The sequence below is a fragment of the Uloborus diversus genome, chromosome 9 (genome assembly GCF_026930045.1).
Source record: "Uloborus diversus isolate 005 chromosome 9, Udiv.v.3.1, whole genome shotgun sequence".
NCBI classification, from domain to species: Eukaryota; Metazoa; Arthropoda; class Arachnida; order Araneae; family Uloboridae; genus Uloborus; species Uloborus diversus.
In genome coordinates, this window is record NC_072739.1 from 74944394 (window position 1) to 74971216 (window position 26823).

The 26823-nt window shown below is 33.3% G+C and overlaps 2 protein-coding genes across 3 annotated transcripts in view; one reads left to right on the forward strand and one right to left on the reverse strand.

Annotated features, from left to right (window-relative positions):
- The window catches only part of LOC129230592 (glutathione synthetase-like), a 35615-nt gene extending 31120 nt beyond the window's left edge, over positions 1-4495 (reverse strand). The window contains exons 1-3 of one of the 2 annotated variants that reach the window (XM_054864999.1): positions 4376-4495; positions 1722-1902; positions 1170-1245 (exon numbers count right to left, since the gene is read on the reverse strand). In XM_054864999.1, the coding sequence (XP_054720974.1) occupies positions 1170-1245; positions 1722-1894 (249 nt within the window). In that variant the 5' untranslated portion in view covers positions 1895-1902; positions 4376-4495. Of the gene's footprint in view, positions 1-1169; positions 1246-1721; positions 1903-3939; positions 4275-4375 lie in introns of those variants that run through there. The other variant, XM_054864997.1, reaches the window with a different exon arrangement.
- A 39-nt stretch (positions 4496-4534) lies between these two features.
- LOC129230594 (glutathione synthetase-like) lies at positions 4535-26269 on the forward strand. Its single transcript, XM_054865001.1, has 12 exons — positions 4535-4726; positions 5695-5875; positions 10984-11062; positions 13942-14081; positions 14189-14231; positions 20959-21032; positions 21685-21846; positions 22571-22637; positions 23663-23851; positions 24690-24768; positions 24855-25044; positions 25979-26269. The coding sequence occupies exons 1-12, from the start codon at positions 4636-4638 to the stop codon at positions 26100-26102; spliced, it is 1419 nt and encodes a 472-aa protein (XP_054720976.1). The 5' UTR covers positions 4535-4635; the 3' UTR covers positions 26103-26269.
- Positions 26270-26823: the final 554 nt, after the last annotated feature.

Sequence of the window (26823 nt, forward strand, 5' to 3'; positions counted from 1 at the left end):
ATATGATCTAAATCCTCTTGCTTTACTTGTTCTTCATTTTCGACAATCCCCATAACTTTTATATCGTCAGCAAAACAATTCATGCTTCCAGAAATATTTTCATTGATGTCATTCATAAATATAATAAACAAAAGAGGCCCTAACACTGATCCCTGAGGAACCCCACTTATTTTAGCTTAAATGTTAAAGTTTGTGTACATTACTTTAAAAAAAAAAAACAACTTTTGCTGCAATTTGCGACTATCCTCTTTTCATGAACTGAAATCATGATTCAGAAAAACAAGGGTTTCAACAAGACTTTTTACTCTTTATGCAACATAATTTAGTAATTACAATCTAATGTTTATTAAGGATTTTGTCGCCTAGTTTACAAGTTTTCATCTCTGAAACATTATGGAGATATTGGAAAAGTAATTCTCCCTCAATTTCCTCCCATCAGGTGCAGTCCTATATGAAAAAATCTGGCACTAAAGTTTTGGGTTGGATAGGAATGTTCCTGTATTTAAATTTGTTGGCAGAAAATGGGCATGAAATTGTTTCTAAGAAACCTACGACCAAGATAAAACTGCAGGAAAGCATTATTACCAAGAGTTCAGTCAAAAGTCAACATCTGCTATGCCGGAGCATTGCAAAGCTCAGCTTGCAGGTTTTGGAGGAATTAATAAAGATTAAAGTGTTAATCACTGGTGTGCGGGGGAGGGGGGGGGGAGGAAATGACACCTGTTCTGAATATATGTCATATAGTTTCAGTTATTTGGAATTCCCACTGACAATAGAATTGGTGGATTTACTGCTTTATTCTATGTCCTCCTAAATTTTGCATTTTTCATCTTATATTTTTATTTTTTGATGTAAACCAACAAAATGTAATTGAGATTCATCCTACAACTGTATTTTATCGAAAAAATACCATCATTGCATAAAACACACACATTGAAACAGCTTAGCACTTCCACTTTTTCGCAAATGTATTGAAACTAATGAGCGGTAGTGTATCAGGGTGCAAATCTTAAGGTTCTGAACAGTTTACAATTGTATTGTTTTAAAGACAGAAAATGCTAGAATAAAAAGAATACTACCCAAATTCGAAGTGAGAAATCAACTCCTAACTTTAAAATGAACCAAACTTTATGATAAGTTAAAGCTTAAGTACAGTAATAAAAACAAACCTCTGTTCTGTCCAAGCGGTCCACAGCTTCAAAAATCTTATAAATGTTGCTGGTAAATTCATCCACTTCTATGGTGCTGCAAATGGATAAACATTAAACTATGAATTAAACAACACACTTAGTAAAAAATGGATTAATTTAGCTACAATCTTAATGTAACATTACAATTTGCATAATATTGTTTATATATATGCATAGTGCTCGCATGAAAATAAAAGGGTGAAATACTGCATGGCCATCACAAGAAAAGCCCCCGCCGAAATGTCTTGGCCAGTCTGTTGCTATAACAACAAGACGTGTCTTATTTTCCCCAAGGGAAGCTTAGCATTGGAAAAACCCATACGACTACAGAGAGGCAAGAGGGCGAGTGGTGAAATGGTGCCAAATAACCCCTCCTGCTAACCCTCTCAGAAAATAAACGGAGTTTGTTTCTATGGCTGTAGATGGGCTCAGACTTAATGGCGAAGCTTTACTCATGAAAGACAAACAGTATATGGATCAAGATCAACAGAAATTCAGCTAAAAGAATACTATATCCACATTAAAACTCACCTGGATAAGCATTCCTTGAGAACATCTCTTGAATGGGCAATGTCAAGCAAAACTTGATTCAAATATGGCTGTAGTTCACGAGCAAGATAAAACCACCTTGAGGGAAACTTGGATGGAACCAGGCAGAAAGGAAGGGGAACTCTCGTGTCATGTGATAAATTTCGAGGCCTCATTGTGATTCCTGAGAAAGAGAATGAGATTTTTCAAACAGAATAGTTTTTCGGTTGAGGCGAAACAGATCTTCTTGGATCTTTTGAAAAAGTTCTTCTACCTTTATATAGGAGTTAAGTACGACCTCATTAAGAGTACACTGTTCAGTTTTGGTCTCTTTATCTCAGGAAAGATATTTCTGTATTAGAAAGGATTCAAAAAAGGGCTACTAGACTAGTAAGGAGACTTTCAGATTTAGACTATGAAAACAGACTTAATAGGCTTAATATGTATAGCCTGGAACAAAGGAGAGTCAGAGAGGACATGATTCAGTTGTTTCAATTTATCAAAATGAAACATGTTAATAGGTTAAATTTTTGCATGGAAAGCGGGACGAAGGGCCATTGTTTTAAGCTATTCAAATCTCAGGCTAACCTATGGAATGACTACCTATGGAAACTACTAGGTAGTGACTATGCAAACCTAATGACTACATGCTAACCTATGGAATGACAGGAAAAATGACTACTTTAGTAGGGTCGTGAACACTTAGAACAGCTTACCAGAAGAGATGGCAATGGAAAAGGGGTTGGACAGCTTTAAGACGGCCATTGATCTTCATTGCAGACTAATAAACTGACTGGAATCAGCCTAGCTGGGCCCAGAGCCTGTTGCTAGTCATCGCATTTGTATAAATTTGTATCTTCTTTTAACTTTATACTTTTACCATTTCTAATCCTTTTCTTGTTAAACAAAAGTTGAAGGATAAGTTCTAAAATGATTTTCCTTGATAAAAAGGTAAAAGTGCTGAACATTGTTTAAGAAATGTATACATTAATCTTTCAAATAAATATTCAAAATAATTTTTCCCCCTTCGAACCATAGAGATGTCTAGCTTGAAAACTGTCAGCAAAACTTTTTCCTAAACCATTGAATCTCTTCTGCCCCAGAATATATTTAACTGAAAGCATGAAAATAGTCTCAATAAAGCGCATTCAGGATATCAGGGTCACTCAACACTTCCAGCACTGCATGAATCCTTTTTAGGGAAACCTAGAGAGAGAAGCCTACTGCAACGGATTTTCCGAGGCTCCTTTGCAATTCTCATCGAAAGATTGATTAGGTAGCATTTGACATTCATAAAGACATAGATGTATTTAAAGAGGAGGTTTTCAATCATTTTGCAAAAAAAAATCCACAAAATGAATATAACATTGAAGTTAAACTAATGATAAATGTACTCTGCTTTTTCGCGCTTCCTTCATTTTAAAGTCATAGTGATATCAATACCAATCAAATTATTTTTAAGCACAGTGGCGTAGCTAGACCCGACTTTCGGGGGGGGGTTACTTCTTTTATATATATATATATATATATATATATATATATATATATATATATATATATATATAATCGCTTGGAATTTTTTCCTTTTCTTCTTTTTTTTTCTCTTCTCTCTTCTTTTTCTCTTTTTTTTTGAGATTAACTTTTCGGGGGGGGGGGGGTTTGTCCCCAAAACCCCCCCCTTAGCTACGCCCCTGTTTAAGCAAGTGTTATAAATGAATAAATACTAATCCATAGAATCTCTTTGCAGAAACATTGAATATTTTCACATTACAAATGAATGCGAAAGAAAGTTTGATATTGAAAATCCCTTCAGAAAATTCTTCTGGCTGCACCACTGCCTTCTACTTTAGGTTAATCTTTTTCAACAAACGGGACATCAGAACGGGGGGTCCCTGTTCTGAAGCTGATGCTTTGTTTGACTGGGGTCAACAACAGGGGCTAAAAAAGGGCTGTCCCCTTCAAAATAGAGCATTTGGTCACTTTATATATGACTCTAACCAAGAAACTGGATAATCAGATCTACTAAACATTGAAAAAAAAAAAATAATAATTGAATGATTAATGCAGAAATGACATTATTTTTTTTCTTCTCTTCAAACAAGGCGCATTAAAAGGAAAAACAAGAATAAAAATAAAATAGCTCGCAAATGGCAGGCTAATATTTTATTTCGTTTTTACAAAAATAGTATATGAAATTAAAATCCATATTGTTTAGCTATACCTTTGAACATTGCGAAATCTATTGCATCTTCTGCGATGGATTGCAAATTTTCATCGACAATTCCGTAGGATGTTTTGAGAATATGCCTTTCCATTGTGAATTTGAATACAGAAACAAGAGCAATTTTTACCGAAAGGAGTAATAATATAAACGTATATACATAAAATAAGTAGATTTTTCAAAAACTGCTTTGCACAAAGTTTTCTGAAGGGTAAATTTTTAAGATAAGGCGTTTTCTCTTTAAGAAAATGATTTATAACATGAAGAGAACGCAGAAACAGCACCAATCACATGTTTTTAAAGCCATAAACAAACAAAACAATTTTTTGTTTAAAGACCCGACCCGATAAGAAATGAGACGGTCGGAGATAAAATTTATACAATTTGAAAAAATTCAACTCAAATGAAAGAAAAAAAAATCTTTGTAAGTTTTTACTTTGTATGAATTTTTTTCAAAAACAAATTTAGTTCTATTTCTATTCACTAATTATTGTCAAAAAATGGCGGGAAAATTAGACGGATTTTTCATTTTTGCTCTCCATGGCGAGATCGAACTAATTCGGCTGTGTGTGAACTTGTCATGTGATTGCATTTGTGTCGTGTTTGTTTTTTGTTATATATCTTTTTTTTTTTTAATTTCGATGAATGAGTCAATGAGTTAAAATCGCCACCTTCATCGTTTGCCGAAAAAATTACATGGCTATTATTTTAAATCATAACATTTTACAAACAAACGCTAACTTTCTTTCAATAATTGATAGTGCAAAAGATTATGCAATGCAAAAAGGTTAATTTAAGTTTATAAAAATATTTATGGCTCTAATGCAATTCTTTAAAAAGATTAATGTCTTGTCTTGTTTTCTGTAGCATGATATTCGTTTTTTTATTTAAAGGAATTAGACTAGTTCAGTTTTAATAATTTACTTTTAGTGTAGCATTTGCCTCAATGAAAATGTTTCAAAAATTGAACTGCTCTGTTTTAAATGTAAAAGCTATGGTTTATTTTAAGAGGTTATTGTTATTTATTGTTTTTATTTTGTATCCTTAATTTTAAAACTTAGCTAGCAAAGTTTAAATCCAGCAAATCTGTTGCTGATCGAGACATTTGTATTATTTGTAAACTTGATTCAGTGGCGCAATAGTCCAGGGGAGGGAGGTAATTGACCCGCCCCAACAAATTCCAGAAACATTATAAATTATGCAATTTGTTGTTTTCTTCCTATAAAATACGCGGAATATACATACACTTTGCTCCCCACCCGTGGACATTTTTGAAATGTGGACCCTGAATAGCCCACTGACTTAAAGTTTTTGGGCTAACAGCCAAGGTCTACTGTGCCCATCTCAGTTTCTATGACTGAAACTATGACTGATGTTAATTAAATTAAAGTGTTTTTTTTTATATCTGGAAGCAGTGGTGTTCCCGTAGGGTATAATACTCCATATGTGCCAAAAACTCTCAAACTTTTTTTAGGCATATAGCGTATACCCTCAAGCTTAAATAATGTTCGTATTATGACACATTATGTATATGATCGCATTCACATATTGTACATAACCGATTACTAGGAGTATACCCTCAGAAAAATTTATGAAAACATCACTGTCTGGTAGCACTCTGCCCTTTTTTTGATTTAGGTAATGTCTGGAACTTGTAGTAGTTAAAATAGTTTGATACTTATGTCTACAATATTATGAGCTTGAAATTTTTTACAACCTTTCCAAATAATTTCCTTTTTCAAAAAATGTTTCAAGGTTTTACTATGCGGCCAAGGGAGACTTCTCGAGATGTTAGAGTACATCTTCCCTTCTGTCTCGTCCCATCTTTGTTTCCTGCAAAGTGGTTCTGGTTTGCGTGTGAAATACAACCGGAGATGAATTTGGTTCTTCACAAAGTTGCTCATTCAAAAGAATTTTTGAAAGAGTGCCTTAGTGGGTGAGTGTCAATTTATGGTATTCTTTTCACAACGGATAATGATTATTGTCTGTGCATTGTACTTATAGTTTGTGCAAACCTAACCTGGCAGCGATGTGAAGGCTTTGCAGAATCTAATCTCAAAATTACAACTTTGCCAGATTAAGTTTGTCCTAACTACTGTTAAATTATTACTTTTGGTTACAGAATGTGGAAAGTACGGACAACAGGAAATTCTTTGGAAATTAAATTTATAACTTTTGAATAAAGATGAGATGAAGCTCGGCCAGTTCAAATAATGAGCCGGGTAATTCGTGCAACAACAATTTCAGGGGTCTGTCCAGGATTTTTCACAGGGTCCGTTTTTTGTGAAAAATCAAATAATTTTGTGAAAAATCAATTATTTTTGTGAAAAATCAAATAATTAAAAATTTTTTTTTTCTTGTAAAAACGAAAGCTTAGACTCTTGAGATAGTGGAAACTGCATCATTGACACTTAAAGTTGAGTGTTTTCTCTCTTTTCTGTTGAGAATATCATTCTTGAGGGTTTTTCTAGTATTTGAAGAGAGGGGGGAGGCATCGCTCCCTGAGAGATGGGCACCCCTCAAGTATCAATATTTATCTACCATTCTACATCATGTTAAATTATACTATAAATGTTTTTTGTATAGTATTTAAAATAACTGTAAGAAAAAAAAATAGGCAGGGGTTCAGCATTTAACTTTTTAACCCAAGACACTGTTTAAGAGCACAGAGTTTCGTTCAAACCTTATAAACTCCGTGATTTTCACAAAAATAAAAAATATTTTATTTGTTTACCTCTTAACTAAGCGTACTAAACATCGAAAATTCGAAAAATCAGATTTCCACAGCGGATGCAAAGAGATTGCAATCCTCAAAGTGAAGGAATCAAAAGTATAAAAACGGCTTGTAAAATAAATATTTTTGATTAAATTACTTTTGAATTGTATTTTAGAGTCCTATGATAAACATATCATTAATATCTGGACACAGTTGAAGCAAAAATAAATAAATAAAATAAAACATAAACCATCGATTCAGCCTTTTAATTATTGATTCATAAAAGAAAATGGAATTCCCCTTTAAAAACTTGAAATAAGCTTTGTTACAAAAATAAAGAGACTTTTCATTTATTTGCATCCTAATAAAGCGAAGTTAGCTTGAAAAAAAGAATGAAATATGATTCTCATATCGGATGTAAAAAGATTGCGTTTTTCAAAATGTAGACATCTATAGAAAAAAATAACGGTAAATAAAAGTTTATTTAAAGTTAATTGTCCTTTTTAGTATCGAAAACCCAAACCCATATAACAGTTTAACATCGCACCACCAGACACTAAGTGGCGATAAGTTTAAATTTTGTAACCCTATCTGAAGCGATCACATCCGCCCCACCCATACTATCCTTTGCAGTTCTAAATTCATTTCGCTGTATATTATTGATGCTTAAATCATGAGTGGGGAGAAAAGTGCTTACTACGCCTATTCAGAGAATGTTGACGCTTTTCCAAAGAAGTTTACAACAACACTGCTGCATAAAACAAACAAGCAAAATTATAAACCAAACTGACTTTCAGCTGTTAATTTCTTTCAAAGAAACCAACAACAGGCATTATATTTATTTGGCGGTAGTAATTATTTATGGCTTGCAGGAGCATCACAAGAGTGCCGATTTTTTTTTTTTTTCCTTTTGCAAAATTAGCTGATTTTGTATAAGTTGATTCCTCTAATTTAACTTTAAATATGCTGTATTATTTTAATTTGAGATTTGCTCTTGCAATAAACAATTTGTGAAAGACCCGTTTTTGTTTACCAGAATTTTGTGAAGGGTCCGTTTTGGTTGATTGGATTTTTGTGAAAGGTCCGTTTTGGTTGATCAGATTTTTGTGAAAGGTCCGTTTTGGTTGATCGGATTTTTGTGAAGGGTCCGTTAACGGACCCAAATTTGCTCTGGCCAGACCCCTGAATTTACATTGTGATTTGTTAAAAAATTATTATCTGTTGCATACTTAGCAAAGATGTCACCTGGGGCAGTAATTTGTGGTGTCCCCCACCCTTCCCTTCCAACCACCTGCAAAAAAAAGGTAATTCATGTGTTGTTGTATTTTTTGCGTATTATCTACAGCCGCTTATAATCAGCAGGTCATGAAATCGGCCTGAAGAAAAAAATCGTATACTCTGCAAATAATGTACCAGAACAAAGTTGTTTTGATTTAACATAAAATTTTTGTAATTAAATTAAAAACGTGTTTAGCTGCATATTTTGTGTAAAAAATTAGCAGTTAATGTTAAGTTGCAATAAATTGTTTTCATATATTTATTTTTCTGGTAACTATCACATTTAAAGGAACACATGGAAACTTAAATTAACATCTAACTCTTGCATTAAAATTACTTTGAATCTGAGTTATTGAATTGAAAATTTACAAGACACATTTTGAATTAATCTTGTACCGTGGTACAATATTATGAGTCTCATTCAATCTATAAAAAATATGTTTATTTACCAATTGTTGAACATTCAAGTTTGTTTACTATTCGGCTACCGAATATTGAAGTATTTGGCCGAACCGAACATTCGCTTTATCTGCCGAATAATGCTGAAGCACAGAATCCTAACCTAATGTTCAGTGCATCTCTAATAATTACAGTAATTGAGTAAAATTTAATACTAATGAATCAAACGAAGCTTAGAAGATGACGAACAGCTGACTTCAAGTTGAGGATACATCTGTCAGCAAAATAAAAAAGAAAATAGAATCAAACAATTTGCCTGCCCATAAATTTAGAAGAAAGAACAAACAGTTCTTTATTTGTAGCAAAATATATCAATAAATGGACACATTTTGTATAAAATTAGAGTTAATGGTTTTTGTGTAACACCTATTCTTTCAAAAGAAGTCTGTTGACAGATTTGGCTTTTTTTTCCCTTATAAAATATCTCTATGTATTAAAAAGAGGGTAACTTCATAGAAATCTTGAAAAAATGTCTGTGGCGGGCCTGCGTCCAGGAGACGCTGTAGCAACTACAAACAAGGGCGCACCCAGGATTGTTTCCTGGGAGGAGCTAGAAGTTTCGCAAGGAGCTCCATTAAGTGAAGTCAAAGGCAAAATCAATGAAGTTTCAAAAGGACCTCCCCTGGAAAAAAAGTTACAAGTCTACAAAACATTACACAAAAGTTACGAGTCAAAAAAAAGCTTAATTTTAGGGAATCCTTAGTGACTTCAGAGAATAGACAGAGGTGGGCGTTTCGGGAGAACTGCCCCGAAAAATTTCTGAAGTGGAGCCTTAAAATATAAATTATAGGGGTGTCAAGAGGCTTTTCAAAGAACTTTGCTAAATTGAAATTTCTACATTTTGAAATTTTAAGCTATTGTGGTGACGTGAAGGTGGGGTTGGGGCTCTCAACCAGAAATTCTTTGAAATTTGTCTTAAAAACGCATTATTGGCTATCTTCGATTGTGTTAGAAAAAGTGGGTCAGGGTTCGGGGGCTCTGCCCAGAAATGTTTTGATATTGAAGTTATAGAAACGCAAATGTATACAATTTGCTGAGATATTAGGAGATAGACGAAGGGTACTCTCGGTAATACTTCGAAGTTGAAGCCCAAAAAATATTTTCATGCTATGTTTGGTGATTTTCAGCAGGTAGAGTTTGAAGGTTCTCATAGAAAAATTTTCGCCATAGAGGGTCTAAAAACAATTTTAATTTATCTTTGGTGTACCAAGGAGTACAGATTGGGAGACTGAGGAGTTATCTGATTTAAAGCAGATTTTGCAGTTATCTTTCAGAGATGATACACAAAAGAGGGAAATGCGGAAGTTCTGTACTGGAAATACTTTGAAAATAAAGTTTCCAAAACTCACTTTAGGCTATTTTTGTACCAGATAGAGGAGAAAGAGAGGGTAAGTAGCTCTCCCTCGGAAATTTTTCGAATTTTAAAGCCCTTGAAAAAAATTAAAGTTATCTGTCGGGAAATTAGGATGTGGGTTGGAGATTGAGTGCTCGCTCCTGTTAAATTTCCAAAATTCAAGGCCAAAAAAACGCAATTTTAGGCTCTATTTGGTCAAGGGGTTTCATCTTCATGCTTCTGGAAATGGCTTAAGCCCCTTAGCTCCCCCCGTGGGTGCGCCACTGCCTACAACCTTGAAATTTTTAAAAAAAATTACTTTGAGCCTGGGTTTTTTTATTTTAAATTTTGAATTGGCTTTTTTGTAATTAATGTTTTAAACTAAAATTTCATATAAATTGCTTATTAAAGGGATGAAAGATTTCCTGCACTCCTTAACATTCTATGTTGTTCAAAGGAGATTTTATTTCTGCATCAAAAAAAGCTTGTGCCAATTCCTCCCAATTAATCAGAAAAGCAGATATAAGATTTTCTATTTTAGCAAAAAGTCCTGGCTCAACTCAATTCAAGCCTGAGGTTAAAGAGCAAAATGAATCACAATAGACCATAAATTTGAAGCGACTTTTCAAGCTTACAAAACTGCCGTTTTGCAATGCTAAGCAGCCCCTTAGCATCTACAGCTGTGCAAGCTGGTACAAGTTAGTTAGGAACAAGGAAAAGGAGTGCTCTGCCTAGCGTTTTTCTTTTTAACTGTCTTGGTTATTAATTTTCTGTCAAGTTCTTTTTGCCTTCGGGTGGGAGATGAATTGTGATCTGATCACAAGCTCTTTACTTAAATTATATTTTCTATGTGTGGGAGAGGGAGATTTTGATTTTGCTCGAAACTGAACTCATTCCGCATTTTTTTAATCTGATTCTTTCTAACAGACAATTTAAATCTTTGCGAATCAAATTAGATTGCGAAGGAATCTTCGGGGTTGGTGAGCAGCAGGGGGCAGAGCTACCCTAGTTTATTAAAAAATATATTAGTTTATATTTTGATTGGTATGCATTATGCACTTCATTATGTATTCTATCATTCTTTTTATGTCATATTCTATATGTGTGTGTGTATGTATATGTATATATATATATATATACATATATATATATATATATATATATGTATATATATATATATATATATATATATATATATATATATATATATATATTTATATATATATATATATATAATATATATAATTTTTTTTTTCAGCTTGATAGAGGTGGATGATTTTATCAAAAATATTTTTGAAATATTCGAGGCAGTTTATGACAGTCATACCAAAAGAGAGGTAAACTATTCATTCTTTAAAAATATTACTACAAAATATTGATAGTTAAATCTTTAAAAGATTGCTTCTGTGCAAATGCTGAAGAAAGATGATTTGTGCCTCAAAATTTACAACAAGGTACACAGCAAAAACCTTTCTTGTGGGAATTTAATGAGGTCTGCCATAAATTATTTTGGATCATTCTTTTTGAAATTAGTCCACTACAAGGACAGTTACAAGGGAGGGGCGATCGGCCCACCCTTGAGGGATCCTGCACCTGCAACTTTTCTGAATTGAAGTCCTGTTTTAGGTGAACTTTGATAAGGGGAGAGGGTTTCTAAATTGCTCAGAAATATTAACAAAATTGAAGTTTTATTAAAATTTTGAATACCTCTTTTAACGGAAAAAGTTCGTTCAACGGAAAAGACGGGGTCTTCTTTGTAAGAAGTAAATTAAAAAATTAATCATCCCCTCCTTGAAACATTTCTGATCCGTCCTTGGTCCACTAGTGAAATGTTCAGGAATTGAAAATTTTGAATCCTATTAATATTTTAAATTTAGTTTTGTCTCTTTATAGCTATAAATAAAAATTGTAATAAATAAATTAAAATTTACAACAGGTAATGCATTTCATTTTTAATATCATTTTTGTTATTGTAAAAAAAGAGAAAAAATAAATGTTTGACTAAAAAAAAAAAAAACCTCGTGCAAATTATTAAGGGTGTATTTACAGCAGGGCAAAGAATAGCAGCTATCCCTCTTCAAAGTTGATTAAAAAATAATAATAATGAAGTAGAATTTCATTCACAAATAAATATATGCTTTTCACTTAATGAGTTTTCATAACATGCTTTGCTTAGTGCATTATTGCTTGCTATTGTTGTCTTTGTTGTATAACCTTACTAACATTTCTCTCTAATATTCTTAGGTTTTCAAAGCATCGTTGGCATCTATAGCTACCTTCTATTAAGTAAATACTTCTCTTATGAAATGAAATTGAGGGTTTGATATGTTTACTTTTTCCATTTTCTTCTAGGTACAGGAGTTGGGTATGTTTTGCATATTTCACTCACTCATGTCATGTGCATGTTTCTTTTAGGAAAAAGAACTTGTGATTCAATTGATGAAATAGAGATATTTGTTAGTAAATAATAAATTATAGGTTTCAAGGCTTTATTTCTGGACCCTGTTTCTTCACTCACATACCATGGTATTAACAAAACTCCTATGAACCCTTTTTCCAGAGATGAGTTTTGGAATGTTTGCTTTGCTCTTGTATTTTATTGCCACTATAGCCATGTTTTGAGTTGAATTTGGAGCACTCCACTATCCTCAGAAAGGAATTTCTGTTTAAGAAAAAAGACTTTGGCTTCATAGAAGTCTTGAAACATTTTCAAAAATAAATGCACAAGTCCTAAACGTTATTCAAATTATTTTTTTTTCCTTTGATAAAGAGGCATTCTATTAATCCTTAATAATTTTGGCAAAAGTTCAATGAATGAGTCAAATTCTATTTATAACTGAAGGACGAGTAGTGCTCTAGAAATGTAGCAAAATCATTAATTATGCATGCTTAAGAGGTTTAAGCTGTAGTAATGTATTGTGCTCAATTACTGAAACATTCCATGAAAACATATATCTATATTTGTACAAAAAAAATTAAAAATGTTAAGATTGCTACTTTTAATTTTTCTGAAAATAAAGAATTATTGTATAAAGTGAGGATTATATACATTGAAGTGTATTTGTAATGGTGTATGGCACTATGCAGTACGCTTATTTTGAAAATCCTGTCCTTTTAAAAAATAAACTGATTATTTATTCATACTTTTGTACGGCTACCAATAAAATCAACTATTTCGTACATATTATATTCTAATAAAATGCTTTAATCGTCTACATACATTGCATAAAAATTTCTAATGAACAATTTTATTCATAAATACAAATACAAAAGTTACAAATACAAATGTGACGACCAGCAACAGGCTCTGGGCTCGGCTAGGCTGCTCCTAGTCAGTTTATAAGTCCCCAATGAAGATCAATGACCCTCTTAAAGCTATTCACCCCCTTGCTCATTACCACCACGTAAGCTGTTCCAAGTGTTCGTGACCCTACTAAAGAAGTAATTTTTCCTTAATTTCCAGGTAAGCCTGAGTTTTGAATAGCTTAAAACACCCAATGTCCCCTTGTCTTGCTTTCGGAAGGAAAATTTAACCCGTTAACATCTATCCCGCTAATAGCTGAATTTTTTACAGATTTCATTCTTCTCATTCAAGGAATCCTGCTTTAATAGTTATTCTCTTTTGTTGAAATTAAGAAAATATGAGAATATAACTGAACTCCCCCCCCCCCACTCCTGTGGGAATTTAAAAAAACTGAGGGGGGGGGGGAACACTACTTAGGGTTCCGTTCACTACATTTTATTTGAAATAGGTCAAAAAGTTTACCATTTCAATCAGAATTAAAAAATATATATATATAGAAAAAAAAAATAGATTTTCCATTTTTGCTTAGTAGGTATCATAGTGTCTACTGCTCAAAAAATAATGTACTAGTATAGAAAATAGTTTGCAGCTTAAAGATTTCTGCTCAATCACAAAAACATTTTTTCAGCTGGAAGTGAGGGAATATGCATTTATTCTTTTCTTTGCGTAATCTTTAACCATTGCAAGAATGAGATTTTTTTTCATTTCAAATCATTAAGTTTTGTTATGAAGTAAATAAAGTAAGTTGTAATTTTCATTAAAATATAAACTCTGCATGAATACATTAATGCATAAATAGAAATGAAGCTTGTAGAAGTAGCTACATATTAAAAATATCATTTGTGTAACGAATATTGTTCGTCATTCCATTATTTTGTTTCTATATTAACTAATATTAAATGTTCTTCCTAGCAAGTGAGTCTGGGTCTCATTCGTTCAGATTACCTCTTGAGCCAAACTCCATACGGTGAGCCATCTCTGAAACAAGTCGAGAATAATACGATAGCTTCTGGGTTCTGTGGAATCTCGCCTATTGCGAGAGATTTGCATTTGTAGGTTTCACTTCAAGTTTTGTTACTTAGTTTTCTTTTGTTTTTTTATGCATCATTTGCATTTCCCTTTTTTTTCCGAGATTTAAAAAAATATGATTTTTTTTTAGATTTATCTTGAAAAAGTTTGGCAGAACTGGCATTGAAAGCAAGGTAAAGAAAAACGTTTATGCCATTATTATTTTTGCTTCAGATATGCAAGTATGTCTGTTGATTATAAGGGTTACAACCAAAGGGAGATTTAGGTGTAAACCCCAATCTTTATTTTTAATTGATTTTTTTTTTTTTGGTAAGGTTTTCATGCTGTTTTAAATATTAAAAAAATCACACGTTGATGTTTTGTTATTTGTTCAGCATATAGTTACATAATGACAACGAAAATTCACTTTTTAATGTTTTTTTATAATGTACAAAGGTTTCTTCATCTGCTCTTGTGTCAGTCATAGGCGGATTTAAGACTGAGTTCCTGGGGGGGGGGGGGCAGGATTTTTTTTAGCAACATTTTTATTGCCACCCCCCTCCCCACTCCCATTTTTTTTGTGTTTCCTGTGATGCATAAGTCCATACTTTTATTTTTGTGCGTCATTTTCACTAATGTGTGTTTTATTGCTGTCCTTTTTTAATTGACCTTAAGAGAAGGAGCTGGTATCAAGAGAGTGACGCAGAGGGCTCCCTTTTAAGCGGGAAATAGAATATCTCCAATTTTAGGGAGTCGGAGGTTTCTCCCCTGGAGGAAATTTTGTAAAATGGATATAGAATTCTGCATTTTGAAGCCTTATAAAAGTTAATTGGATAGACATAGAAATTGATAACTAGATATAGTACAGTATTGTTCAAACTTTGTAAGAAACAGTCATTTTAAGTTTGAAAGAAAAAATAAACTATAGATTTCTCCTTACAACAACCTTTTTTTAATTATAAGTAGTGCAGAAAACGAAAAGGAACAGAGGTAGTGTATCATTTTTTTTTTCCTGGCTAAAAAGATTAACAATATGCAGTAGAAGTAATTGGAGCCCATTTTGCTTAGGATTTTCAAAGACTTATCTAATTATTTTCAAGGACTCTAGAATAAATAAAATTATTTAACGCACTTCATTTGCACTTTCCAGTCTCTGATATTTTAGTACTTGATTGTAAACTTTTACAGTTCTGTTTTAACTTTGTGAGAAATAACTATTTTAAATTTAAGAGAAAAAAGAAACCATAGATTTCTCATGACAACAACTTTTCTTCAGTTGCAAGTGGGGCTGAAAACGAAAAGAAATAGAAGTAGTGTGTACTTTTTTCCGTGCTAAACAGATAGACAATATGCAGAAGTAAGATAAAAGCAATCAATACAAAAGATTTTCCAAAATACTGCATTCGGGATTGAATAAATAGCAAGATATGAAACATGTGAGTCACAAAATTTATTTCATATAATATGTTACAAACGTGAGAACCATGATTTTTACATTTTTAATACAGGATGTGGCAAGGAGCTGAATTTGACATATTTTGGCATTCCTCCCCCTCTACCATTTGTTAGAAATTTTAAAATTTAAGGTTTGTAGCCTTATTAGGCCTTAAGGTTGTGATTTTTTTTTAGGAGTTAGGGGCCCACTTCAAAGCAGGGGCCCTAAGAAATAGCTTGTTTATCTTATAGGCAAATTCGGTCCTGTTTGTAATTCACTCTTACCTGCAAATTTTTGCTTGTTTTTTTTTTTGTAATTTTTACGAAAATTCGTCAGTAGGATTTTTACGATTTTACGAATCTTTGTTAGGTTTTTATAGACTTTTATAAAATTTCAGCAAATTTTTCCAAAACTTTTACTTTTGATGACTCAGTTATTTAGATTTCAATAATGACAAAGACTGACTCACTTAGATTTAGATGATTATGACTTAACTTACTTTTTAAACAGTATTTAATAAGTAAGTAAAATTGTACTCTCCTTCTAAGTAAAAAGATTCATTTAATTAGAATACTCAGATAACTGAAATTTATTCAGTCTGCGATAGTATTTATTTTTTTTTCTCTCTCTCTCTCTCTTAAAAAAAAGAGAGAGTGAGAGAAGGAAAAAAAAACTATGTTTTTTAGAATTTCTCAAAAGGCCAGCTAATCTATTAAGAACATAAATATTATGCACAAATAAACTTGAAATGTGGACACAAATCTTAATGAGTAGATCGTTCTGTTAGCATGAATGGGGGGGGGGGGGGGTTCCCCTTTGTTTTTGGTTCTAATTTGTTAAAATAATCGTCAATTATTATAAGTGTTGCAGCTTAATGTATAGCTCGTTTAGCCTATATTTTCATTCATATACTTGCCCAAATGGTTTTCAGTCCAAAATAGTGAATTTAGACACATTTTCAGCACCCCAGTGACAACTGTACTATTTGTATTTAATGTTCGTTTCCCCCCTCCCTTTTCTTTTCTTCCATCAGAAAAGAACATTCGCTTTTCTCTTAATTTTCATTGAACTATTCAAAAAAGAAAAAGTCATCATTTTTTGTTTTAAGATTTTGGAAGATGTATTGTTACTATATAAATTCCTCCCAAAACTGGGGGGGCATTGCTCCCCTCTGCCCTCCCATAAATCCGCCCATGGTGTCAGTGATAAAATGGGTATTATTTTGTTCTGTTAAGAAAGTTTTTTTATTATTTACTAGGTGTATTGTGCGACATTGCACAGTCTACCTCAAAAATAAAAGTTGTCTCAAGTGATGCACAGTGGCGGGTCTAACGGTAAGCAGACTATGCTACCTTGTGGGGCCCCTAAGCTCGACTTGGATCTAAAACAAGAGTACAATGATTTTAGATATTACCAACTCAGTGTTTGCACTCAATTAACTGTAACCTGAGTCCCAGGGACCCATTAATGAAAAAGATTTGGATCCTTTGGTGGAGAAAATGAATCCCTTAAATTTTAAACAGAAAAATCTTAGCGTATAAATGAATAATATAAAAATATTTATACTTGGAGAAAAAAAGCATGAAATGAAATAAATTTGTTAATTTTGCCCTAATTTTTTATGATTATCATTGTAAAATTATTTTCAAATAATACACTTGTAAGACTTAGTTATGCGAGAAACTATTTGGTAAGTTACAATGAGATTAACTCAAAATTTACTTTAAAAATGGGTTTTACCATAAAATATAAAACAAGTGCCTCTGATTGATCAAGCAAAAGCACTCCCTTAACCTTTGTTTTCCTAGAAATTTTTCTTAGTGAAAAAAGCGAACCCCCCCCCCCCCCCCCCAATTATTGGCAATTACATAATTTTAAAAAATCACAAGCGAATTAACCCAACGCAAAAATCACGATCGCAAAAACGAAACGTTTTCTCATATGAGTGTGAAAATTGCTCATTTGCAATCTTAAATCAGTATATTTGACTTTATTTTGACTCATTCAAAATATCTGTTTTGGCTTTTGTGTTATTTTTAAAATCGCGCCATTTTCAAAATGGCGCGATCGATTAATACCCGACTTTTGCAAGTCCAAATAAAAATAGCCCATCAGAAAGAGATGAATTACTAGAAAAAGAACAAGGTTAAAGAACTTTTGTATAAAATTCAAGTATTCATAAGCAATTTAACAAGATAAATGTAAAGTTCAGAACTTTGTGTTTAGCGCAATCGGGAAAATGCTCGCCATTTTTTTTCTCTCCTTCTTTTATTGGGGATGCAAAATAATGATTTTCAAAAGTAATACTGGTTACATGAATGCAAAATAACTATATTTTCACTGTACAGTCGTCTTGTATTAATCCTGAAGATGCATTGAAACCACTCTTACTTTTAGTTATTTCCTCAAGATAAGAGTTGAAGGAGAGCTTATTCTTAAACTACAGTACACTGGGCTATTAATGAACTTGCAATATTTTGCCCCCTGAGCTCTGCTCAGGAGATCACTGTAAGCTCCAGTCTTGCCACTAAAATTCCATTGACTGGGAATTTTGAATAGCTGATAAAGAGATAGGGTCATTTTAATCCCTTTCTGTTGATTCTCCTGGTCATTGAAGCTTAAAAGCATTTACTAAAGATCTTTAGCATTTTCTCCAGTTTTTTTTCTGGTTCTTATCTTTTGGGTTTTCTGGGTCCCTGGGACCCGATTTTTCGCGGAATTTGCGTCCCTTTCCCGCGAATTTGTGTAAAAAACCCGCTATAGCGCTTAAACGCGAACCCTGCAAACTGCAACTAAACGAATGAGTTTTTTTTTTACAGCTGGGGACTGACATACCAAAAGGCTCATGAGACCTGGTTTACAGGCCCGCCAAATGTGTTTCGCCACCATTTTGAATAACGATGCCATAGGACCCCGAAGATTGACTGGAATTCAAAGCTTGATTAAGTTTGTGTTAGACAATGACGTACATAGCACTACTGCAACCATCGCGTGCAAGAGGTATGAAGATGCAAGATCTGGGGGGGGGGGGGGAGGCGCACCAAAGTCTATGTATGCTACTGGTCTTAAATATTATCAACTGCAACTGAACGAATGAGTTTTTTTTTTTTTGCAGCCAGAATCTGATTAACTGATAGACCCATCAGGTATGGTTTAGCCCCCCTCACCTAATTTTTTAAAAATTTTCATTTATTCTTCTTTTAAAAGAAACTGATATTTCTGAGTGATCATTTAGTGAGGAGGAAGTGCAAATTTGCAGACATCCAAAGAGAAACTTTTTTTTTCAATAAAAGCAAAAAAGCAGAACACTAGTTTTCAACCAAAAACGATTTCAAAGTGATTTTTTTTTTCTGATATCTGATAGCACAAAAGCACAGTAATCTGTAAGAGCTCAAAAATTTGAATTTGTGCTTGAGCCATTTCGAATCTTCTTTGATCAAAACATGAGATCAGGAGAAAGAAAAGCACCGCTAAAATGTTGGAAGGATATGTACAGAAACGATATTGATGTTTGCACTTTGGAAGATGAATTTGATCACTTTATTATGTTTCTCCAAGAAAACGATGATGCCTTTAAAACAACACCAGAAAATCCAGACACATTAGTTCTTAACGCCTTTTACCCGAGCCTCTGGTAAACAACACTTAGCCACTTTACGCTTTACTCTCAAAACTGTTACCCACCTCCCTTACCATAGAGTCCCCCAAAATTACTCTTAGTTTCCCAGTCTAACTCCTCATTTGAAACTTCATGTATGCAACACAAACATGTATGTACTTTTCTCCGCACAAACTTCACCTCTTAGCTATTAGCCTTAGGTTTCACCATCCGAAGGGTCCGCGAAGGGGAACTCCGCATGGCTGGCTTCAACGGTCAATAGTCGTCTAGTTGCCACGGATGGTCTTGCCACTTATTGCGCCTGGGAAGGTCCCCGTGCTGGGCGTCAGCTCAGCTGGGAGTTTACCCGTTTATGTGTGAACCTTGCTCATCGTGAGATACGGTCAGATTATTCTGATTTAAGTGTACACCCGAGAAGCAGACTGTGGGGCCCCCTAGATTGAGGGGCTCTCAAAAATAACAATTTTTTTTCTCATAATGAATGTTATCCTTTGTTTTGCCCTATAAAAAAATTTCTGAAAATTTTTTGCTCCAGTGTAAGTTCGAAAATTAAATTGTTATTGCTGGCTCTATTTTAACAAGATTTATGTGTTCAGTGGAAAACTATTTGGAGTAACATCTAGCCTAGAATGAGACCACTCAGATGTCACTCCAAGTTAGTACGCAGCTCACTATTACTGCTTAAATAAGGCATTTACTTTGTTCCTGTTGATTTAAAATATTTCAAGATGTTTGAATCTTTTGTAATTGTTTATTTATGTAAGTTTCAAATTACAAATACACTACAGTGATATTATCAAAACCTATATTATTTACACCCTTGGTTTACTACAGCCAAAATGTCAATGGGGTCAACCCCCCCCCCCCTCAACAAAAAAAAAAAATCAATGGTGTAGACTGCACTACTGATTTTTTTTTTTTTTTTTTTTTTTTTAGAGAGAAGGGGGATTAGGGTTTTTTTTTTTTTTTTTGGGTGGTACGCCATTTTTCTTGGGGGATGGAAACCTCTGCTATGACAAAAAGATATGCGATTGTGCATGTTCTTCGGTTCTGCAAGTCTAAGAAGCCTCCACAGGTTTGTTGTGCTTACAGTGCAAAAATTTCTAAATCGGCCCCTGTATACCGTATAACTCACTCTACCTCATTGGGCTATGTATGTACTGGTCGAAAAACTTTTTCTTTTTTTTCTGAGGGAGTGAAACTGAAGAAAATAGGTAAGGATTCTGGCTATACTTGAGCTATCCAGTTACTCGAATGCTGGATAGATGAGCTTTTACTATATTTTCTTCAGAAACCTATTTGCTTCTGTTTAACCCTCCAAAGGATGGTCTGCATTATTAAAAAATTTTCTCTAAATTCTGAGTTTACTTCGAACATTCCCCCATACTCTGAATAATGAATAAACCTCTAACAACAACAAATATTTTTGAAGGAATATGTAATTGAGTTAACTCATGGCAGTGGATGAACAGTCATTGTAGTTCAATTTCTACAATGCAATAATCTTATGGTTCTTAGGAACCTTTCTAAAACCAAATTTTGTTTATTGCATTAACATAGTTTGCTTTTCACCAGCAACTGGAGTAAAAGTTTTGACGACATGAAAGAAATATTGGGTTTTAGAGCTTTTCATCTCACTTTAAAGGGCTGCATATGTGCAATAAAGTTAGATCTCCTTCAGATTGTTAGACTGAGGAAACATCAAATAATGGTCAATTGTATTAAAACTATTGTATTTGTCAAATAAAATGTAATATGTGCTGGTTATTGATTAATGTGCTGTGATGATATATTGTGTTAAAGCTTGATTGTATTATACAACTGATTTATATATACAATTTACTTTTTTTTTTTTTTTTTTTTGCAGTTGCCTATCAACAAATGTGACTTGGAAATGTCAAGAGGGATGAAACTGGCATGGGACGTGTACGGGAACCCTGAGTGAGCACCCTTTTGATATTATGTACTACTGCATATCTTTTACAAACTTAATACAGGAAACCAGGCCTGTCATTTCAAATTTTTCTGGAGGGAAAAAAGGGGAGGGGGAGGCAAGCAGTGCAGAATTTATCAGAAAGCTATTGAAACCAAGCCTACTTATAATTAAAAACATTAATTTTCAAAACCAGGAGGGTTGAAGTAATTGACCCCTCCTGATGCCTTAAATGATGGGCCTGTATGATAGATACCTTTTATGATCTCGTATTAATAGTAGCACACTATTAATTGTAGCAAAGCAAACCCTTAAATAAACAGACTTGCCTTTCATTACAACAAAAAACCATTTTTTTGTAGCAAATTACTTAGAATTGTTTAAAAGACCGTTAAAAATATCGAAACAACTTTTCACATAATTTCTTAGCCAAATAATTGGTCCACTGTCTTCTGGTTCAAACACATATATTGTTTGAATGAAGCACGTTTGAGCAATCTTCCGTTTTATCGTCATAGTTCAGCTGCAGTGATGTTTGTTAGGTCAGCATGGTAATTTATTGTGCAATTTATTCAAGAACAGTAAAGCTAAAAGTGATCCGGATAAACAAGGTTCAATGTGCTTTGAAAAAAGAAAATAATTGTTAGTTGTCTTTTATAGTGCAGTTATCATTTTTGTGGTTGAGGAAGCAACATTTAACATCTCTGACCAACGAATTTTGGAATATCAAGTTATGAAACTGGAACCTCGAATCAGAGTAATGAGATTGACATTTGTTGAACTGAGAAGTTGTGCCGTGTTGAAGGATGAGAAGCTTTTTGTGTAAGTAGTTTTGAAATTAGTTATTATCACTTGTATTATGAAAGTAATTCAGCAGTTAAATGTTTAAAAAGATAGGATCAAATAACTCCAATCCTGGGAAAGAAAAATTTTCTGTGAGACAGATGCTAGGTTATTTTTCATGTATGTATGAATAAATCAACTGATACTTTCATACTGACAAAAAAAAAAAAAATAATGTGCAAAATTAGATATTCTGGTAATACAGTAGGCTCTCTGTTTAACGACGCTCTACTTAAGTACTTTCTCTATTTAACGACGGCTTTTCACGGTCCCAGATGGTCCAGTATAGTGTTAAAAGCATTCTATTTAAGGACAATTTCTACTTAAGGACGATTTTTTGTGGTCCCTTGAAAGTCGTTAAACAGAGAGTCAACTGTATATTTTTTTAATCAAATGTTTTAGGACTCACTTTCCTAAGCAGCGGATATCATTCAGAAAAAAAGATGTGCTAGAAACGCTTTATTATTATGCATCTTATTCTTTTGATTGATTGCTGGGAAATGGTAATTTTTCAGGGATTTGTATATAAAAAGAGAGAAGGGGGGACCCTGTTGTGTGGCATGCAAGTTACTACACTTATGTTGTTTTTTTTTGTATTGAAACTTGTAAAAATGTTAGGCTCTAACTTTATTTGTTCAATTCAAAGTCCACCATTTTGTAAATAAAAGTAAGTATAATATGTTTTTTTTTCCTTTTTGAATAGGAAAGGTAAAGAGGTGGCACTGGTGTATTATCGTGATGGATATGCTCCTGACCATTATGAGCCAGAGGTTTGTGTTTTCTTTGTTATGAAAAATTTGATAATGACTTACTGTCTAATCACAGATGAGATGGAAATGCAAACATCCAATTTAGCAGTGGAGATGGACGCATCTATTGTAGATGCGTATTAGTCTCCAAATTAAGCAGAGTCGTATTAAAATTGAAGAAGGACCCACATCAAATTTTTACTTTTCACCCTCATTCAGATAGGGCTGACATCATAGCTGGACATTTGTCAATGCCATATCATTCATGGGTAGACTACACTTCATTCACTTATTCACTTCTATTTTTAACCCCCGACACACAAAGGAAGGGGTTTATAAGTTTGACGCATCTGTGTGTCTGTCTGTGGCACTCTAGTGCCTAAACGGATAGACCGATTTTGAAAAAAAAAAATTGGTTCGGAAGGAGAGTTGATCGAGAGTGTTCTTAGCTAGGTTGCATCTTTGGATGACATTAATTAAAGAAGATATTAATCAAAACCTCTAAAAGGTTTTTCGTGATTTTTGCAGTGAAAATATAGTTAAAAATTTTAAAATTTAATACCAAAATAAAGAGTTTTTTTTTCCCACGTCTGATCGAACGTGTTTGGAACTTCCTTGTTTCAAGAATTTGAACTATAACATTTTTTAAAGCAGATTTTAATAACGGCTAAGCCTTTAATCACGTGATTGTTAACCGAATTCATTGTTGGATGACGAGGAAATTAAACGCAATGATTTAAAATTTTTATCTGTTGCCAGTTTCTATTTAATAGCAAATAAAATACTTGAAATTGATTTTTAATATTATAAGGCTTTTAAAAGGATTTTCAATTTTTCCTCTTGATTCTACAGTTGTGACTCATTCGGGGGTTTTAAAAAATTTTAATTTTATTGTTGCTTGTCGAACCTGGTTTTAGTTTACTATAACTAAGGGGCTGCTGCCTTAGGTCTGATAATTATTTTGAAGTTCAGTGTGATGAATTTTTGTTATTTGTTTGCAGTCTGTGGCTTAAAGTTTTAAGTGTTTGCTTTTCTTCCACATACAGGACTGGGAGACAAGACTGTTAATCGAGCGCTCACAAGCCATCAAGTGCCCCTCTGTGGGTTACCAGCTGGCTGGAACCAAGAGGGTGCAGTGCTACCTTGCACAAGATGGAATCCTGGAGCGGTTCACCACCCATGAAGTAGCTCAAAGGCTCAGACAAGTCTTTGCTTTCCAGTGCTTCCTAAATGAGGTAATCATGAAAAAAAAAAGATGCACAGAAGGCAGTTTGTATAATGAAAGGTAGGAGATGGCTTTTCCAACTCAAGCATGAAGAAACTTTGCAGTTGATGATGCCATCTATGTCTCATGTTGACATGTTCTTCATGCACATAGCGAGCTTTTATTCAATTAAATAGAATGAAACTATTACATTTTCACTACTATGTGAACTATTACATTTCTGCTGTAATTGATAGTGATGTTTCTAATACTCTTAAAACAGTTTAAGCATGCACTGCTCATCCAAACTCCAACTAACTGAACTTCAACTGATGTAATGAGAAGCAAAGAGATGTAAGTGGACTTTTAAGTTTTGAATAAAGTGCACATGAAGTTTAAACCCTTGATAGGCATTGATTGAAAAGTTTTTCTAAATGATGCTCTTTAGCAGCACCTACCAGGGCTCTAGTACCACTTCTTGCCCCAAATTCATTTTTAAAAAAAATCACCAGAGAATCAAGTTTTCATTCCCTACACAATTCATGATGAAAGAAGAATCCAACTACAGGCAGGAATCTTGAGTTGGGGTCACGACCCATCCTTTTAAGTGACCAAAGATAGGCTAAAGGTGTATTTTGGAGACTTCGACAAATTCGCCCCAGACTCCTATTTATGCCCAAAGGTGGCTCTTATGGTCACGCACCCTTTCCCGAAATCCCCCCCCCCCAAACCATGACCTGGATCCGCCTTTCCTCAACCATAAATTTTTATAAAGCAAATTGTCTTTTCAAAATAAAATTTTTCATAGTCAACTATTGTATGAACATTATAAATGTTGAGAATGTTCATGTTCTCTTTATTATGTCTAGAAAGAAAATAATGAAGCTATTTCTTCGGCTATCCAGAATCCAGAACTGTACGTCTTGAAACCAGAGCGCGAGGGAGGAGGTGAGTTTTCAAAGTTCAGTAGCTACTTTATTTGTAAGTTTTTTTTTTTTTTTTAAAGACCTATTTCTCCCCTTTTTTTGGCTCAGGTAACAACTTGTATGGGAGAAATTTGAAGAACCACTTGTTACAGATTCGGAACACTCGGAAATGCAATGCTTACATTTTGATGCAACATCTGAATCCCCTTTCGCTACCAAACTGCATCATCAGGAGCGACAGCCACCCCAAATTTTGTTCTGTTGTCAGTGAACTTGGGACTTATGGTGCCATATTAGGGTGAGCATTTTTTAAAAATTTATTTATAACACACACAGGAGTCAGAACTGTCCTACTTTTTTTAAAATTCCTAATTTTTTAAAATCTGTCCTAAAATTCTAAATATTTTGAATTGTCATAAATGTTCTAAAATGTTCATTATTGTACATTACAATTTTTGCAGAAAAAGAGAAAGTTCCACTTAACTCAAGTTTAATTTTTTCTACTAAGTCTTTTCTTATTGTTTACATCTCCCAATTTCAATTGAAGCTTATTCATAGTTGTGTAGTAAAAATTACTTCTCTGTCAAAATACTGCCCATGGTATGCAGAATGGCCAAAGTTCAGGTATATCGGGAATTAACAGCAATTTGAAGAATTTGGGGAAAATCAGGGAATTCCAGAAAGAATAGGGGAAAATGCCTAGCAGTTTTCACAAGATGAGCAGTTGAGCAGCTGTTTTTGCCTTTTTTATATGTTTCTGTTAAATACTTCTCAAAGCTCTATAAATTCTAAAAATTTGTCTTTCATCAAAGATTCGCCAAAACAGGTGGGGGGGGGGGGGGGTAACGGTTAGAAGAAATGAAAAAGAGGTAAGTATTTCATAGGTCAGTTCTTAAATACCTGCTTAAGACATGTTTGCCTGTCGATTACAACCAATAAGTCAATCCTGTCCCGTTTCAACTTCCAAGTTATCTTTTTTTTTAATGCTTTGACTTATACACAAGCATATACAATATTCACAAATGTGATTGTTCTAGTGAAAAAATTTAACTTTTTGCGACGCCTGTTTTTCTTAAAGGCACAGGTATTATTTATGATTCACCTTGGCATTAAATTGCTTTCATTTCAGTTCCAGTAATACTGGATCACTTCAAAATGTTACAATATTCTGTATGAGAGTTAAGCTAAGCATCAGCTGGATTGTCACTGATTGTTTTATTTGTTCGCCACAGAAGTCTAAATTTCATCCATGCAAACTACTTTGCTGGCCACTTGCTTCGCAGCAGAGAAGAAGATCGTGAGGAAGGAGGTGTTGCAGCAGGATTTGGTGCATTGGACTCTTGCATCTTGGAATAAAGATCTTTTCAGCAAACAAAGATTACTTTTTAAAATCAAAAATTTTAAAAATTAATTTATAAAATATTTTATATTTGTTTATGACGTTTACTTTTAAAAACAAGTATGAAAGATTTTTTTTTAATGAAACCAAAGATTTTAAAAATGGATTTACAAACTATTTTGTACTCATTTATAGACTACTTTATAACATTGTTTTGTTGAAAATAAATTTTACTATTTTGTACTCAACTTTTTATTAATACTGAAAATATTGTGCTCTTAAGTGGGATACTAAACTTTGAAACTGATGTTAAGGTACTGTTCTGTTATTGGTGTGTGTAATTGGTATATTAACTTTTAAAAAAATAGCTACTTTTTTTTCAAAATCTTGCATTATTACTGTTTATGTTTTAGAGCTTAAATAGAGAACAAAGTAAAACTTTAGTGCAATATTTTATACTGTTGCAGCAGTTAAAACCTTCTTAATAAGAACTTAACACTAAGGGAAGAACATACATACTCTTGATAGCTTTATTAATTCTTTTAATTTCAAAAGATAGTCTTGTAATAAATTTGCAATATTTAGTAAATTTTGTAGACCAGTGAACAGCTTTTTACTAAAAACATACATATCGCTATTCCGGTGAAACACTGACGCAGCTGCAAAAAGTGTAATTTTACAGTAGAACCAAATATACATCAAACAACATCATACAATGAAACATTAGGTGGGTGACCC